This window comes from Bidens hawaiensis, unplaced genomic scaffold (genome assembly GCF_021521415.1).
Source record: "Bidens hawaiensis isolate Kalapana, Puna unplaced genomic scaffold, B.hawaiensis_p1.1 tig00004030_1, whole genome shotgun sequence".
Lineage (NCBI taxonomy): Eukaryota > Viridiplantae > Streptophyta > Magnoliopsida > Asterales > Asteraceae > Bidens > Bidens hawaiensis.
This window is the reverse complement of record NW_027491238.1, coordinates 2,252,744-2,271,755: the sequence shown is the minus strand read 5'-3', so window position 1 is coordinate 2,271,755 and position 19,012 is coordinate 2,252,744. Positions and strand designations below refer to the sequence as shown.

At 34.7% G+C, this 19,012-nt stretch overlaps 1 protein-coding gene across 1 annotated transcript; it reads right to left on the bottom strand.

The window, feature by feature from the left end:
* Positions 1 to 17,290: 17,290 nt before the first annotated feature.
* LOC143625271 (polcalcin Bra n 2-like) lies at positions 17,291 to 17,779 on the bottom strand. The gene has a single exon (XM_077095655.1). It carries the CDS (start codon positions 17,579 to 17,581, stop codon positions 17,327 to 17,329), a length of 255 nt encoding a protein of 84 aa, XP_076951770.1. The 5' UTR covers positions 17,582 to 17,779; the 3' UTR covers positions 17,291 to 17,326.
* Positions 17,780 to 19,012: the final 1,233 nt, after the last annotated feature.

Here is a 19,012-nt window from a genome sequence, read left to right as displayed (position 1 = left end):
AAATGACAGGCTCATTCTTCCATTCTGCGTCCTCAAATTCTTTCCTCTTTCCACTGGTTTGCTGGCCTCCGTGAATCATATGAACATTCAGATCTTTTATTTGCCTTTTGGCTGGGCCCTGGTTGTCCTTTGTGAGAGGTTTACCAGCCCCTGGTCGCACACTTTTGACCAAATGGTTTAACTTCCCATTTTTTTCCGCTGCCTCTATTTCATTTCTGAAAGCCACACATTCGTTTGTGTTGTGTCCTATGTCATCATGGTACGTACAATGTTTATTACTGTCAAGGAATGATTTCCTTGGTAGTGGTTGCGGCATGCGGAAAGTCAGGTTCTCGGTCTTGAGGATTTTCTGATAGAGATTTTGACAACTGAGTCCAACTGTAATTGGACGAACGTGCGGGAAAGTTACGTTTGTTCTTGTTGCTAATCAATGATCTCGCATCAAATTGCTTTGGTGCTTCTGTACTTGGTTACAGCCTTGACCAAATTGGCCCTTTGGCCTGTCGATTTGGTCTTGGTGTTTGGAATTCGACTTTTAGCACTTGTTTTTGACTGCCGGATCCCAAGGTTTTCTCAGTCCTTGCAAATAACTTAGCTGACGTCATGATTTCGTCCCAAGATTTGGGCATACCGTCTCTTCCGGTTAAAGTACGAATCAAAGCGTCACTATTTACGTTCTTTCGGAATGCTCCTCTCAGCATGTCTTCACTAACCCCGCCAATATTAAGGCTCTCATTATTGAAACGGGTAATGAAATCTTCAATGGATTCATTATTTCGCCTTACTACATCAAGTATTTCAGACATGTCACGAGTGTGTTTCTTTTGTTGACTAAAGTGCTGGGAAAACTTTGCTACAAAGTCTTTCCAACTCTTAATGTGTCAGCAAGGCAATTTTTCAAACCATTCTAGTGCAGCTCCAGTAAATGTCAATGCGAACATATGACACCAATATGGTAGAGTCCAACCACTGACTCCTCCAACTGCTTCGAACCTCAGCAAGTGATCACTAGGGTCCGTCATCCCGTTATATGTCCCAACAGATGTTGGTATTTTTGTGTTTATCGGGAACGGAGCTGTCGCAATGGCCGGAATGAACTTTGATTTTTCTGCGAATGATTCCGGGCGATATGGTTTGGAGAAATCATGTTCCGCGTTGCTGTAATATTCCGTGTGGCGAATAACCGATCGCGGGTAACTAGCCTCTCCAAATGAAAGAAAACGGCTGTCTCCGCTGTAATAGCTACCTCTCGTATGATATGTCAAGTCGTGTCCGTCAAGTTCTTCTTCGTAAGACGGTACTCGCATATTTATACGGGGACGAGGACGTAACCTTGGAATTTCTCTCTGGTTTTGCTCTTCTGGGTGACTGTACTGAATATGACTTCCCCTTATTGGAGGAGAAATAGATCTCCTAGGAGGATCATCATAGCTCAGGGTACGGGCGTGAAGTCATTCATTCTGTACCCTTCGTCCATATGCAGCGGCCAAACTCTCTTGTTGGATACGGAACACTCATCTGGAGACAAGAGTCCCTCAGATCTATGGCTTGTTGTATGAGTTTTCACCGGGGCTGAGTCACCTGAATGTTCTTCGAGGTCCAATTCTAGGTGAGTCTGGCGATTATTTCTCATAATTCGCCCAAGATCTCCCAAATTAGAACCTCTTTGAGCTGTAACCCCTGGGGTACCAGTTGGTGTTACTACATTTCTTGTACCCATTGGAGCAGCGTCTGCCAGTGGGGTAAAATGCTTTCGAGTTGACGAACCACCCAAAGTAAAACCTCCGGATGTCACAACATCATCTTGCTCATCGGGAGTAAGATTATGAGCGAACAATGACGTTGCTCTCTCACGTGTTTCTAGGTTAGTAACACGTGGGGTTTGTTCTGAGGTCCCCGTCGGCCCTTTAGGAATTTGGCTTATATCGTAACTTCGAAAACAAAAATTGCTGTTCTAACCACAAGCACGGATGGCGCCAATGAAGAAACACTGATCCTCTCCCCACTAACGGGTCATGGATCCAATGAGTCAACAGAGTAGGATACGGTTTACTGCCAACACGATATGAACCCAATTGCCTAAAGTCCAATGACAAGCACCTGCAAAACAGACACCGTGAGCTCGTTACGGGAAGGACAAGAGGGAGTTCTTCCCGTAACCACCCTCCGGCGTGAGAATAAGTACTGTTCTGTAGAAGATAAGCACTTAAGTAAATTGAGAGAGTACCGTGGGAGTGAATGAATACCTCATGATAATTGAGAGGGTATTTATAGCCGAAGAGTGTGGGAAGGTGATTGGGCCAGCTGTCCCTTAAGAAGATGCCTGCATAACCGTTTGGACACGTGTCCTTATGTGACAGGTTCAACTTATACGTTGCATGTGTATGTATAACAACCTGGACACGTGTCTCTTTCCCATTGATTGACGGGAGAATATTGGCCATGTGCACGGTTATAACGAACTTGCCAGGTGTTATTGGCTGATTGGCTGAGGGATCACGTATTACCCAAGAAAGCATCTTGGTAATTCTTCTAGAAGGTAATTGGTTATTGACAGCTGTCCCGGAGCACTTACTTCGTGGTTATTTACACGGAAGGATATTCCTTCTTGCGGATGACCTTTGAGGGTTCTATGATGCTTCCGCATGTGCTTTGAGGGTGTTTCTTCCTCAAATGATTATGCGGATGGTTTGTATGTCCCGCGGGTGCCTTATGATGGACTTCTGATTGAGACGCGGGTAGTCCTTAAGGGTATTTGGGTCTTTTTGGCAGCCTACCTCTATACATGTTAATGGGTCAATTTAAGTGATGGTTTATATTAAATGGGTTAAATAAGAAATTCAGCTAAGAAGATAAGCTGAACTAGTTGAAAGTCACTCAAAGCCTAATTTAATCTATACAAGCTCCCATCTCATTTTCATTCATTGAGGTGAATAATTATTATAATGATACTATACCATAACTATAATTAACACGTTAACTACTTTTACAATTTTCTCACCACCGCTTAGTACAAAAAAAACATGGATCAGCTAATGTTATACCACGTCAATGGTTATTACTCTTCAACTACCCTTTGTACATCTTAGTTTAGTAGACTTTTAATTATTACATTAGTTTTCTTTGACCTGTTCCTTTGTTGTTTTTCTATATTTAGAAATTTACGTATTTTAACACGCCGTGTTCATGTGTTTCTTCCGGTTAAATTTAGTGGGTGAAGTAACGGGTCATGTCGATTTGGGTGGGTTGTTAACCATGCTAAAGCTTATTATGTCTGATGTGCAAAACGGTCTATTAAAAACTTAACATAGCCTAGACACTCTAGTTTTAAATTTATAAATCTAGACTATCATAATGCTAGACCACCAGACAGGCAAGTGTACCTATCGACTGTATTAAAGCTTAATGAAGTCCAGATGTCGAACCAAATGGCACTAGCGACACCTAAACTAGACTCTAAATTAACTAAACTTAATTAATTGATTTTTGTATTTTTTAATTATTAACTATAAAATAAATAATATTTAAACTAAAACTGACACGAACAAATCGGTTTAGAACTCAAATAGGAGAAACAACTACCTAGGTAAGGAATCCTACTAGTCAACTCGTAAACTCTCGAAATTGGATTTATGATTTGTACCATATTCTAAGAATATGAGACTTAATGAATAACTAAAATATGCTAGATCACCTCCCGGTCTCACCAACAATACCTAAGAACCCTAAATATCATGTAAGCTCAACAGTTAAATGGTTCGGATCACCTCCCGATTTCACCTTACCTAAATATGTTAAGGTACCTAAAGATTAAATCACCTCCAGGTCTCTCTAATCACAAAACACCCTAAGGCGAAAGGGGTATTCTTATTAAATTCGGTTATAATTCGGATCTGTAAGAATCTCAAGGAATCTAGGGTAACTCACTCCCGTGCAATCACTACCCAAACCCGTAAATGACCAAAACAGACGACACTAAAATTACCTCTCGGTCTCTCAAGTGACAGAATATAAGGTATCTCTAAACTCTCAATTACCGTTCCTATGGAATACGTAAACTATAAACCATAAACTAGTTACAAACACCTAGTAAGTAACCTAATATGCATCCATACATGAAAGACATTCACAAGACGCATATGGAACAATAAATTGATAATAAATTAATACCAAATACGCATATGCATCACAACCAAATAAAATAAAAACTTTACCAAAACACGAACCAATTAATATATAATCCAAAACTGAATATAAAACGAGTCTAAAAAGTATTTATCTAAACCCAGACAGTATAACAATTTAGCCAACCATAATAATCGACGAAACAAGAATTAAACAAGTATTACAGTTTATCGAAAATACTAATACTAGATGAGCTACTAGCCTGTGAGCTTAAATTAATTCTGCAGCCTGCCTACTTGCTTTTTAATACCTTTTTGAAGTTTTTAAAATTTGGCCGTGACTTTAATTTGACGTGCTTGCTTGCTTGTTTGATTTCAATTAATACCGATTGCCTTGACTTTTTCACCAGGGTGCGGTCTTGCTTGCTTCCCAATTTCTTTTACTTTTGGCCGTGAGTTTTTTTTGAGCATCTAGGCTGCTTGTTCCCCACTTCAAACGCACAGCAGGGGCAGCCCGCCCCCTCCCAATTAGCTCTCCTTTATTTTCTTGCTAGGCAATTACCTTTATTTTTTTTTGCCCGATGACCTAAGCCCATCTCTAAAAAGCTTCATGATCTTTTATATCCAAGCCCAATCATATTTCATTTAAATGTTCCTGCCATACTTTAATGTGTTAACTTGTATTTATAAACTAAGATTCAACTTGATTAATTACTTTTACCATTATTAAAATTAGTTAAATAACATTGTTAGTAATACTAACAATATTAATAACTATATAGAGTAAAATTATTTATTTATGTTTTTGAACATTAGTTTGTCAGTCTCAAGTTTAATAAAAGTACTCCATATTAGCTCGTTGTCTATTAGAACATTTAAAATCTAAATATGAACCAATTAATAATATTATGCAATAAAAGCTGGCCCAAAAGTAACTAAAAGTATGAGAAATATTTATATATAATTTAGCTCATATCAATGCCTCACTGACATACAACTAAGCATGGCCACTCAAATATAAATGAATCACGATGGCTAGACCTCTTCTTGGTTAGACTTGACAATTGATAACTGTTGGTTGAGTGAGTTGTGATGTGTTGCGAATTAAATAGAGAATTATATCGAATTCGTGATCGTTTTGTGTTTAAATATTTAACGAATATCAATTGTTCTTGCGTGAAATTACATATCCATTATTGATGTAGCTTCTGTGGATGAGAAGCATAAACTAGTCCTAACAAGAAGACACGAAGCAAAACGAAGATTGTATTGAAGACGGAACACGTATACGAGCTTTAACGAGTGAAAAAACGAGAAACGAAGACCCAGGGGCCTGGCCATGCTACGCGACCAGGTTAACCTCTTAGTCCGAATGACGCGGCACCCAAGGGGCTGCCCAGGCCTTGACTTTCATTACCTTGACTATTTTGTTCTTATATGAGCTTATGGGCTTGTTTTGGCTTATTTTGGCTTGTTTAACAAGTTTAAGAGATATATTTAAAAATAATAAACCCTATGAACGAAATTATTCAAGCTTCCAACCATCTCACACCTGTTCTTCGAGAGAAACCAAGAAGGAGCAGCATACGTTTCTATCCTTTATCCTTTGGTTGTTGGTTTGGCTTGTTTTAACGTTTGTGAGTTTGTTTTTGGTTTTTAATCATTCAAACTTTTTGTAATTAGATTTATATGAACATGTTTATCACTTTATATATCGTTTCTAGTATTCATTGATTATGATTGGTTAGAATCACCTTGGTTTGATGTTTAACGGTTTAGATTAAGTAGTTCAAGGTGCTTAACAAGTGGTTCATTGTTTATCTTTTGTAAAGTTCATATTTGGTGATATTATTATGTGTTTACCCACTGCCATAGATGTATCTCAGGATGCATGTACCCCGTGTGGTTGATTATAGCATGAATTAGTTTCGTGTAGGCGTTAACTGCATGTTTCAGTTAATACTTTGTGCGTTGATTGATTGTGGTAGGCATATCATTAGGTTTTGTGTTTCTTGGATCATTAAAGTAACTGAGTCACCACCTTTGAGTTGGACCAAGACCTTAGGTGTCGGCTTATCTTGCTAGTTAGTTGATCGGGTTAGTCGTTGCGAGACCACGTGCGGTTCTTCCTGTTGTCGTCTAGGTTAAGTTTATAAGTTGAATTATTTTGTCCTTAGTATTGAATGACCCCTCTTCTCCTAGGTTTGTAATTAGCTCAAGCCTTAGTGAGATCTGTAACCTAGACATGGACCAAGTGATTAGGGTATGTAGATTAACAACCATGAATTAAAAGCTATATAGACGTCATTAGGGATTTCTGGTAACACTGACCGTAGGGACCCAATTGCCTCAACCTCACCTATGTTAGCCCATCTTTAGAACCCTGGTTTCAACCAAAAGTTAGCACCCATGTCATCTTACGATTGTTAAGTCATCCTACGTAGGTGATTCGTTTTCTTATTATCGTTAGTTCCGTTAAGTTTCACCGTTAGTTAAGTCAAGTTAGTTTAAAAAATTAAGATAAATAAATATATTATTTAGGCAGGAATTAGATTAGGGTTAATTATCTTAGCCGTTCTTTGTGTCTTTGTGTTCGACATCTGGACTTCCGTTAGACTGTGCTGTTACGTGATCGGTACACTTGTCGTTAGTGGAAAGTTCAGTTAGGATTGTTTGGTTTTATAAATTTAAGACTTAATATTGAATTGTTAGAATTTGTTATTAATATATATATTGTAAGGCCCTGTTACCGGTGCCTCACATTTGGACATTGGATTTACTCATAAACACAGTTCTAAATATCAGAGTTAATTAAAACATTCGCGGAATATTAAAACTTTCATAATATTACAATAATAAGTCATAACATGTCTTAAAACATTCATCTCGTCTTTCAAAATCAAAACATAACATAACAAGTCTTCAGATGCCAGACTCTTATTCTTCTGCCATGTGCCCCGCTCAAGCCAGCTGCCTCATTCTACTCACCTGCGTGCATACTAAAAGTCAGCTACGCTGAGTGAGTTCTAGTTAATAAAGTAACATACAATACGTCCATACACATTCTTATATACGCACCCGAAGGTACATATACTTACATAGTTCTCTACCTTCCTTCGTACGCTCATAATATCATACCTTCTTTCTTTCCTTTCATACATACACATATACATATACCTCATGCTAAAACATTCACAGATATTATTAGGGTCTGTCCCCTGCATTCGCATATATTATTAGGGTCCGTTCCCTACGTTCACGGATATTATTAGGGTCCGTACCCTACATTCGCGGATATTATTAGTGTCCGTTCCCTTCATTCGCGGATATTATTAGGGTCCGTTCCCTTTCTAACCATACCTTCCATACATTTCTATACATTCTTAATTATAGCTTCCATAGCACATACATCATTTGTATATCATGCATATTCATATCAAACATATCTTTAAACTATACATTGACGATACATGCAATATCCGAAGATCGTTCATGCATCATCAAGCTTTCATTCATACATACATCATATAAGACATACACTTACCATTTAAGGTAAGCGTATTAACTAATCACATCAAGTATGCACACATCCCCGAAAACATAACAAGTAAGTGGGGCTAGAAACTCATCTGAATTCGGTTACGTTCACCGTTTATCGTTATTCCCTTCTTGAGCTGTGCACGACTAACTGTATAACAATTACACGTATCAATTAACTATCACTATCCATATCATATTTCTAGTTTAATTATTACCCACAACGAACAGGGGTCCGCGGGCAGCGCCCCTGGCAGCAGGGTTCTAGGGGCGGCAGCCCCTAGCGGGGTCCAATGGGCAGAGCCCCTGGCTGGGGTTAAGTTGATTCGTTAGCTAATTGGTTAACGAATTATTTTCTACTTCGCTAACTCAATCTTTATAACGAATTAAGCCTAATTCGTTAGCTAATTCGTTACTTTCATAATCTAGTTCGTTAACTGATTCGTCATTCCAATTCTTTATCTGAAAAATCCCTGATTCGTTACATTATTCTTAACGAATTACCGAGTAACAAATCGCCTAATTCGTTATCTGGTTCGCTGTCTAGTTCGTTATTTGGGCATAACGAATGGGTGAACTGGTTCGTTGTTTGGACATAACGAATTGGAGAACTGATTCGTTATCTTGCCTTAACGTATTGGTTATTTGATTCGTTACCTAACGCCCATCTTATCCAGACTTTGACTCAGGGTCAAAGTCAAAATCGTCAAGAACAGCAAATAGTCAACAGATCTTAGATATGCAATTAAACATTCGTTTCTTAACCAAATAACACGATTTAAGTATCAACGGATTCGGAATTACAGCGCCTACAAACCCTAACCCTTTTTGTCGTCCAAATATTCATGTTTATGGGGTGCGATTAAGGCTATATGCTACGGGTTATTTTAGTTTTTCAATTAACCTATCAATCGTAAATAGATTTTAGTAATATTTGTTGTGTTGGATTCGTTTTCAACATACTAATACGGATCTTTGATTTCTCAAACCAATTCGAACCTAAACGAACGATTTCTAATCATCAACGTACCTTAAACGAGTCGAACTACGAATACGGTTAAGCTTGATGTTGTCTTGGTTCGTTTCCACGTTCTAGCACCAATAATCTCGGGTTTTCGCCTTCCGATCTTGACTCGGGTTATAGGATAGTGTTTGTGTGTGTTTTTGATGGTGTAGGCTAGTATGTAGAGATAGATTAAATGGAAAGGTTTAGGGTTTAAGGGGTATTTATACTCCCTTAAGCCCATGGACCTAAGGCCCATTCCATCTCTTATTCCATCTTTTAAAGTCCAAGCCCATCATCTTATAGTTTATTTACGTAAACCGACACACGACACTTTATAGAATAAACGAAATTTAATTAATTTATTATTGTCAAAAGTAGGATGTTAAATATATATATATTTATATATATATACACACTAGTAGATACCCGCACGATGCGGCGGGAGCGACAAATTACAGCATGATTAATTTCTTCTTGTAGTGTGTTAATATCTCGTGACATATTATATACTATTTCTGATAGTTTTTTTTATCCATGTGAATATGTGATATTACAAAAAGTTTATTACACATACAGTCAAAATCTTATATATGAGAAGAGACATAACAAAGATCTATTTGATAAACTCGACATGATATGAAGGTAATTTACTAACTTGATGCAGTACCATAATAATGATTCAACCCCTTGTGTATCCATAAGAAACTATACAATTTGACTTGGGTGAAAAGTCAAACGCAAACAATCCAGTTACATTTTCATTATCAAAGAAAAGAAACAAATGCGGATGAGCATTTTAGTCCAACTTTCTAAATTATTCAATGGCTTGTTTGAAGCCAAAATTCAAAATCATCCATAAATTTTTGACTCTGTAAGTGGCGAAGCTTGAACAAAAATGTCGAGGGGGCCGGAAAAAAATACTCATTAAAAAACCGTAAACAGAGGGAGTCGGGATAAAATTTTCAGTTGAAAACGGGTAAATTTACACTACGTATAAAAATGTATGACGAAAACGATTAAATTTACACTGCTTCGCCAAAAAACGAAAGAGGTCGGGGCCACCCTGCCCCAACTATACTTCGCCAATGTCTGCAATTCAAATAGATACAAGAATAAAAGTCAAACAAAACAAAAAGACAAAATCTTGAATTATTTCAAAATGCAAGTATTTAATACTTCCAAAAATCTTACAGAAATGCAAATTCATAAAATTTAAATACAAACATGTACCCACACAATCTACATCATCATGACCCACAAGGCTACCACTACAAACTTAACTCCAGTTCCTCCACATGGGCTTTCTAGAACCACTTAGCTAGGTTGAGTAGGACCCATTCCTTCTGTCAACCGAAAGCCGAATTGTAATAATAAGCCGAATTGCATCTACTTGATCATCTTTTATACTCATAATCACTTCCCTCTGCATATAAAACAAGTTTAAATTACTAATTAAGAAACTATACATAAAACCCCATATGTTATATAGAAATGACATTCAATAATAACCTGAAAGAGAGCCACATGTGTAGAAAGGGTAGTTCCTTTTGCTTGGACCTGAACTTTCCTCTCAAGCCAGATATATTGTGCTTTGAAGGCAATATGTTGACCACAATATCAGCATTTCCAACAACTTCCTGAAAAATTAGTAACATTATAAAAGACTAAACATAAATTAGTAATGATAAATAAGTTATAATCAACCTACCATCCGGGCTAAAACTCAACAAGCCTTGCTACTATAATTATATCTCCTCCTTTATCTTTATCCGCTAAGGCCTCACGCCATTTTTAATCCACAACCAATCCTATTTCTCCATACTGTAGATCCTATGTTCCTAAAAAAAACTTAAATTCCTTAAATAATATAACATTCAAAGAGCGTAAAGAGTTATTAACCCATGTCTCGTTTGTTCATTCATGTCCGTTCATGAGCGCTTGTTTATGTCGTTCATTTAAGCTCGTTTATGTGTGCTCGTCTACACTCGTTTATGTTCGTCCGTTTACGCTCGTTTATATCCGTTATTTCATGTTTGTTTAAGCTTCCCCGCATGCTCCAGGTGCAGCCACGAGGTCTCGAATCATCATCAACATTCACCATTGAAAAATTTTCAAATTTCAGCTCAAAGATTTAATAAGTTTATAAGTTATATGGAAACTTGTTAAGTTGTTATTAAATATTTATTATGAAAAAAGATTTACTTGTAATTGCTAACCGCCGAGCATGTTCTTCCACATCAATCGCCACCTGAATGAGCCGCCTATCAAACGAAGAAATGCACGGTCGCACAGGAGCATCCTTTTAAAACAAACAAAATTAATATAAAACCATTTTTATGCATTTAAACTAAACATATAACACCAATTTGTTACACTTACACAGGTTAGTTTTTACACTTAATCAGTTTTTGTTTTGGTTGAATTTTGGTCGTTTCGTATCAGTTCGGTTACACTATATTCGGTCTTTATTTGATTCGGTTCCAGGTTTTAGTTTCATTTCAGTTTATTTCGATTTTTTTCAGTATTTTGTTTCGCTTTGGTTAGTTACAATTTTTTATTTCTGGTTTTCGGTTCGGTTGTTTCATTTAAGTTCGGTTTCAACATATTCGTTTTCTGGATTTGGTTTGGTTTCAGGTTTTAGTTTCGTTTCTATTCAGTATCGATTTTTTTTTCCCGGTTTTTTGTTCCTTTTGTTAAGGTTTTCTGCTCCTTTTTTTTGGGGTTCAATATTTTCAACTGTGGAGTTTATTTCAGTTTTCAGTTTATTAGGTTTTTAGTTTCGGTTTCAGTTACCATCTTTTAGTTTCATTTTTGTTCGGTTTTAGTTTATTTAGTTTTTGGTTTTGGTTGTTTCGTGTCAGTTCAGTTTCAATATATTCGTTTTTTTATTCGGTTTCAGATTTTAATTTTGTTTTGGTTTAGTTTTGATTTTTGTGGTTTTATGTGTCGCTTCGGTTAAAGGTTTTTAGTTTTGGATTTATGCTTTTTTTGGTTTACAGTTCAGTCGTTTCATTTCAGTTCGGCTTCAAAATTCCTGAACGTGTGTCTAGTTCGTTCATTTCTGTCCATGAACATTCGTTTATGCTCATGTTCGTTACTTTAAGTTTGTTCATTTACATTCTTTTATATATTCTTTTGAAACATCTAGGCTCGTTACAACTTAGTACAATTTTATTAAACTTTGATCCAATAAACCGAGCTTATTCTGCCTTCTTACAAACTGAGTCAGCTCGGTTTGCTTACAAACCGAGCTGGTTCGAATCGCTTACAATAGTCCGACTTAGCTCGTTTACAAACCGTTCCGAATCGGCCTGTTTATAAAATAAAAGGTTAACCTAGATGTAAAATTATGTTGCTGATCCATCTTCATCCAGCACCGATATCTTGCTTCGCCTTAACAAAGCACGCCCCAAGCAAAACAATTTGGCTTTGTCCCACGCTCCATTTTGATCCAGCTTCCACCATTGCACCTGCAAAATTCAGATTTAACACACCACTATTATAATAATTCTCATTTAGCCATCATCTAACATAAAAATTCATTAGCTTATTATGATTTCCTCTTTACAGTTGGTTTCCTTTCTTTTCTTGAAAACTATTACAAAAATAACAATAGGTCGACTGATTTCAAAAGTTACTCTGTTGATACGGACCCATATTTACCAGTTACCTAACCCACCCGACTTGCTAACTAATATATGAAAAGTGTTTTAAACTAACCCAATCCAACCTCTATGAACCCACACAAAAGTTTCCTGTTTTGACTCACTTTTTTGGTTGTTTAGGTACAACAATCTGATCAATTGTTGTCAAAACAAAAAAAATGACGCATTTTGACACAAACCTATAATAATTCGTATCTAAACTCTACCATAATGTCAGCAGAAAATCACCATAACCCGAATCGTTTTCTTGCACGCTCGTAATGCCTCACCGACCAACCTGACCCCTCATATATGCCACTTGCACGCTCGAAAAAACTGATTTTCGTTTTTATTTGAGTGTGTTGAAAAATTAATAATTTGACCAAAACTGGTTTTTTTAAAAAAAGAAATATCTTATTCGGCCAGTAAGGTTCTCGTCTTCTCAGTTATGTTAGTAATATCATATCGACTACGGTTTATACCATTACAGGTCACACGTTATTCTGTTATGAGATCAAGTTGGGCAGGGACAGGTTTATTCAGGTACTTTAGGTAGATTAAAAATGTTGTATAATCAAATCCACACATTTCTTAAACCTCTAGAACTGCAACTTGCTCTTTTAGAGAAGGTCTCTTAAATAAAGAAATAGGCCAAATATCTTTGAATTTGAACCCAAACAAGGTTTAAAAGAACGGAATCAGGCCTCAAGGCGAACAAAGGCAGAGTTAAAAAATAAATATGAAAATTTTATTTAACAAGTAGAGCTTGAGCTCTGGTAAGTTACACGTTGTAAGTTCGAGCTTAAGCGAGTTCGGGCTCGGCTCGGCTCGCTTAAACCCCAGGTCTAAGCAACTAGTTTCTAACATCAATTAGACACTTTAAAGTTTAAACTATTTGCACACATACAAGAAAATGTAACAAAAACAATAGATTTTTAAAACAACGATTCCACGTATGATAAATTGAACTTACACATCTCAGGATATGTGTCACTCCTTAACCAGCAGTTTTGCATCCAACATCCAAAACATAAACGTGCATTTCCAATTTCAAAATCTATAAAAACAAGCAAACAAGTTAAAGTATTGAAGTAAATAAGTTCTAAGATCTATCCCCATTTTTTACCTACATCGCTAAAATCACATATGTTTTAAGTTGTAAAATGAGATTAATAACATAGATAAAAAAGTCGAATACCTTTCTGTTCGACAATTTGTAGGTGTCATTTCAATGTACATCATTTCCACCAGAGCTTGATTTAGCCAATATCAATTTACACATAAAAAACCAACTTAAATGTTGTCAATTATCACTTGAAAAATGTTTGATTATATTAGAATCTACTCACAAACCATCTAAAATTCACAAAATAACTACAATGGGTAAGATAAACTACATTCATTTAAATTATTTGTTGAAGATACTATAATTAATGACCATTACATGTAATTTAAAAAAGGAGAAATCTCTTTTTCTTCATGTTTCTAAGTAAAACAGTCAACTCATATCAAAACCCTAAAACAACATACAAGAATTGGGAGAGTATTGTATAAAACATATGTTAAAAACGACACATAAACACATACCAGTGATGGTTGTCCTCCATCCGACCCCAAGCATCTTCCCTTTAAACAGCAGTTACATCTTCAAATCACAACCATAGATTAGTCCCAGTAAAATGCAATTAAACCAGAATACATACCTCTGTGTGTCTTGATCGAAATCCTAGGCCGATGGTTCTTCCCCCTTTCTCTAATATGATCGATTTCTACTCCCATTCATCGATTTTAAGTGTAGACCTCTTATGGTTTGAGTTTTAGATGTGATTTTAGGGTTTGTAGTGTTCCACATCTCTATGCGTTTGTATGTATCATGCGGTAGCTGCGTGCTTTGAATTTCAACTTCGCGTTTCCCTACCTTCAAACTTCAACTTCAGAAGCTAAAATGAATTGTACACAATGCTTCACGTATTTGTACCTCTTAATTTTAAGAGTTTGGTTAAATGACCTTTTTGCCCATCTTATATACATTATATATATATATATATATATATAGCTTTTCTCACATCAAGTTGGCATCTAATTTTTATGATCTTAGAGGTTTGCTCATGTTAGCCATATTGCTACAACTACATTAATGTTATTCATGTATTAGTTGATACATTGATCACATCTTATTATTAATGATTACTAAGACTCTGTATTTTTGTTTGCAATTGCAACAATGGCAACCGAAGCTATTCCGAAGGCAACGATATAGGGATTGCAAAAGCATCGGATTATTTTTAAGTTTCAGGTTTGAAGAGGGTTGAGTTTTACTTAACCCTACATAAACTTTTTTCCATTAATTTCTTTTGATTATACTTTTCTTTTTACCTTACTTGTTATATGTATACTAAGTATATTGGTGTCAAATGCTGCTCAAAGTAATTGCGAGCCTCCAAATGATATCATGATAATTACCCCTACTTGAGGAGAGTTAAGTCAGAAACGCACACACTTAAATATGCATTATGTTGGGGTTTCGGGTTTGTGAGTTGAATTGCCCGACACAAACACGACTCATATATGTATTCGTGTCACCATTGCAAAAGTTGGTATTCAAGCATCATTAAATGCCAATGAAGTTACGTAAGGACCGAGTACATGGTGCTTCATCCGTGACACCACGTGATCAAACTCTGTAGAATCGAGTATGGATAAACCAAAATCACATCGTGTGCGGGTCAAAAACTAGTATTCATATATGCATATATGTGTTTATAAATATTGTAGATATATGTATAATTTAGCAAATCCGATATTTTTTTATTGAAACCGGGATGCTAGATAAATGTTTTAGTTTTTTTATTTTTGATTTTGTTTGGTTTTATAAATTTTTTATATTATTTTTTCTTAAAGGTCATTTTTTTGTCGAAAATGATTATTAAAGATCTCAATATCTAAATAGTTCCCACAAGATCACAATCACATAAATATATATATATTATAAATATAGGAAAACGAAAATGTCATATTTATATAAAAATGATACCTTTATATAAATTATTTAACATTAAATTGCTACTAAATTTCAAATACAAAAACATGCCAGGAGTAACAGAGATAAATAAAAAGTTATAACATCTTTATAACTTATAGCATGAGTATAAAAAAATACATATTAATTAAAACTTAATCATTTAATGAAATCAGCATTCAAAATTTCAAATCTCATACACAATAACTCAAATATAACAAAAATAAATATTATGTAAATTCAAAACACAGATACATTAGAAAAAATAAACAATTAGCGAAAAGTGAATTAATTAATAAAAACAAAAACTTTAAATAAACATAATTGAAGAAAGCATACCTTATAGTGTTTGCGTTATCCAAAGCAATTTTAAACCCGTAAAACAACCAAATTTATGAATACAACATATCAAATTAGTTATAAATTCAAACAAAACCACAAATTATATCCAAAATTAATACAAAACTAATTATAATGAAACCTATATTTGAATTAGTTACAAATTAAATATTTTTGTAAATCAGATTACATATAGAAGTTGTTTTAAAAGATTTTAATTTTTATGATTTCTATAAATAATTTTGAGTGAATAGTAATGAAAGTTTTCATTCTATTTTGAGAAAAAATTAAATTATGGTGAAACTGTTTAAAAATTAACGAGTTAGTCAAACCTATTAAACAAACATTTTTTTTCAAAAAATTGTGGTTTATAAAAATGCATTTAAACAATTTAAAAGATATAAACATATGTTTTCAAATTATAATGCTAACTGATTAGGTGTTTAAACTTTTAAACATAACATGTTTACATAAAGTCAGCTATTATAAAATTAAATATTTTAAAAATTTATAATGAAATATAATTTATTTATTTTTTTGTGTATTAATTGATAGACATAAATGTTCGTTAAATCAATTTATTATTATTAAACTAATATTATACCAAATTTTGGAAATTGTCTGGTTTATTCATATGACTTCATTTGAAAAACTTGACAATAGAACTTCATTAACAATCATCTAATTCTGAATATCGAAATCACATTTTCTATATGACTTTTTGTTCGTAAGATTTTTAAAAAATAAAAACAAGTATTAAAAATTAAATAAAAACATAGTCAAAGAATTACTGATTCTAAACATTTTGAAACAACTCAAAACAAACCTAAATGACCAGATCGAAAGTAGCTATGAAGACAATACATCACACCTTACAAAAGTAGCACGTTAACGAATGAAAACATGGATGGCTATAATCAACTATTTAGTTACAGAAAACAACGCAAAGAGAAGATTAGGAATCAAAAAACCTATTTAGTTTAATTTTGTTATAAGCACATAAAGAAAAGGTGTAATCAAACAAAAATTGAGTATTATTAGGAATAAACGAACCTGTGATCGAAGCAAAGAAACTAATTCGATGGAAAGACAATCATCACTGGAAGAAAATAACAAGTCTCGGTATCTTTTAGACATGTCACCCTTAATGGAATAAATAGAAACCATAAAGTGAGAACAAAGGTAAAATGAAAATAAACATTATTAATACAATGACAATCAAACAATAGGGGGAAAGGATTATGATACCTAATAAATGGAAGATAATCTTCACAATTTGATAACTGTTACGAATTGTGATTAATGTTAGAGATTACTGGTTAAACGAGAAGAGGGAGAGGAATGTAAGAATATGTATATTTTAAATAATAGAAAGAAGGTGAGTTGGCAATGAATAAGATAGGAAAATTGTGATATGACATATAGTTGGTATCTAGGTGGAGACCCTAGAATGAAGCAATGTAGAAATTGTTGTTTCCTTTAATAGTATAGCAAGAATAGGAGAAATTATGGTACACAATGTACACATAATAATATGTATAACAAATTGTTCATATGAATAAACTTAATCTTTTATGTTATTGACATTTCTTAGAAATTAATTTACATATTTATATATCTTTACATATTTATAGTTCTCATTATGATCTAGAAGTCATCAAACTAACAAGATCTTCGCAACGTCCTTCATTAAACTCTTGTTTGCATTATAAAAATTAGAAAACTCTTCATAACAAATGTACCCATCTCCATCCGTATCTAGTGCGTCCATCATAGTTTGGACCTCTGTGGCTGATCCTGAGCCAAGCTTCGTTAAAGCTTCTCCAAATTCTGTTGCAGAGATTTTACCATCACCATTGGCATCAAATGCACCAAAAATTCGATCGCACTCTGCCTTGTCTTCGTTGGCCATTATGTTGTTCTAATTGTAGTAATCGATAAAGTTGAATTTGGGTTTTCTTGATCAATCTATTATGTTGTAGTTATGTTTTGCGTATGAAAGATTTGAAATAAAATATTTAGAAAATGATTGTAGATGAAATGCGAAATAAGAATGCCTATTAATAGGGATTGCCTTATGTTTCTAAGGTGAGATAAATTCTGATATTTATTGTCTAGGAAATAATTACGGACATAAAAATAAAAACTACGAATTTTACCATTTATGTATATAATTACAAAATTGGGAGGAGGTTGGCTTTAAAGGTTGTTCTTCTAGCTGTAGTTGTACCATTTTGCAATGTTGCTCGCTTTCAAACTATGTACTCTACTTTACTCCCCTGTTATGAGCCACATGTGTTTTTAAACTTCCATCCCACTGTGTGATGACCACCCACCTCTCTCTGATCAGTTCTAGAAAATACAAGCTGGTAGAAGCTATTGTGGATGACGATGGTGCGGGGGGACTATAATCGATCAACGGCCAATCACTATGGGTTGAATATACGTGTTGTTTCCTTTTGATTTTACCTTTTTCGGCACATGTTATTCGGAAACCTCATGACTGTCGATGAACATAATTTGAGCATAATTATGTTTTAACAGTTACTAAGCGACCAGGAAGCTTCCGTTTGCTTTTCCCAGCCATCTTCTTTCGGACATGGTAGGTGTGTTTTCTTTTAGGGTAACAAATTTTATTTTGAGAAACCAGTACGTGATAATTTAAGTTCATACTCTAAGATCTAGTTATTGATATAGACAGTATGACAGATGATTATGCTATGCGATTAGCTAATTACGTTAAGTGAAGTGTGAGAGAGTAATCGGGCAGAGTAACGTCTTTTCAAAGTAATGACTCTTCATTAATAATCAACACACTTTTTAATTTACTGATCAAGGATACATGTATATATATTCAAGACGACCCCATTCGTTATACATCTCATAACGAATGGGGCCCATTCATCATCATTCCCTAATACTAACTTAAAGTATAACGAATGACTCATTCGTTAAACCACATGTGTTAAGCATCCTTAATGAATGGACTAATACTTTAATGTCTAGGCTCAGTCGTTATACATTCCATAACGAATGGACCTTAACATAGATGAATGGGCTCACTCGGTAAACATCCTTAACTAATGGGCGTAATGCATAACGATTGGGCATACATAAATACAAAAATACCCTTTACATTAATAATAAAATAATTTCAATTGATAAACAAAGACCGAGACGACAAAACCATGAACTAACAAACTCCCCCTCATCTCGTGCTCTTTGTCTTCGATTACTTGAATCTTTTTCTTTTCCAATAAGCAGAACTATCAACTCCAAATGCATGGCAAACACGCACCACGCGATGAAATTGCATAGCATGATCGTAATTCTTCGTATCATC

Bases quoted from the DNA above. Each gene is read 5' to 3' on its own strand.
- LOC143625271 (XM_077095655.1), bottom strand. From the start codon at position 17,581: ATGGCCAACGAAGACAAGGCAGAGTGCGATCGAATTTTTGGTGCATTT.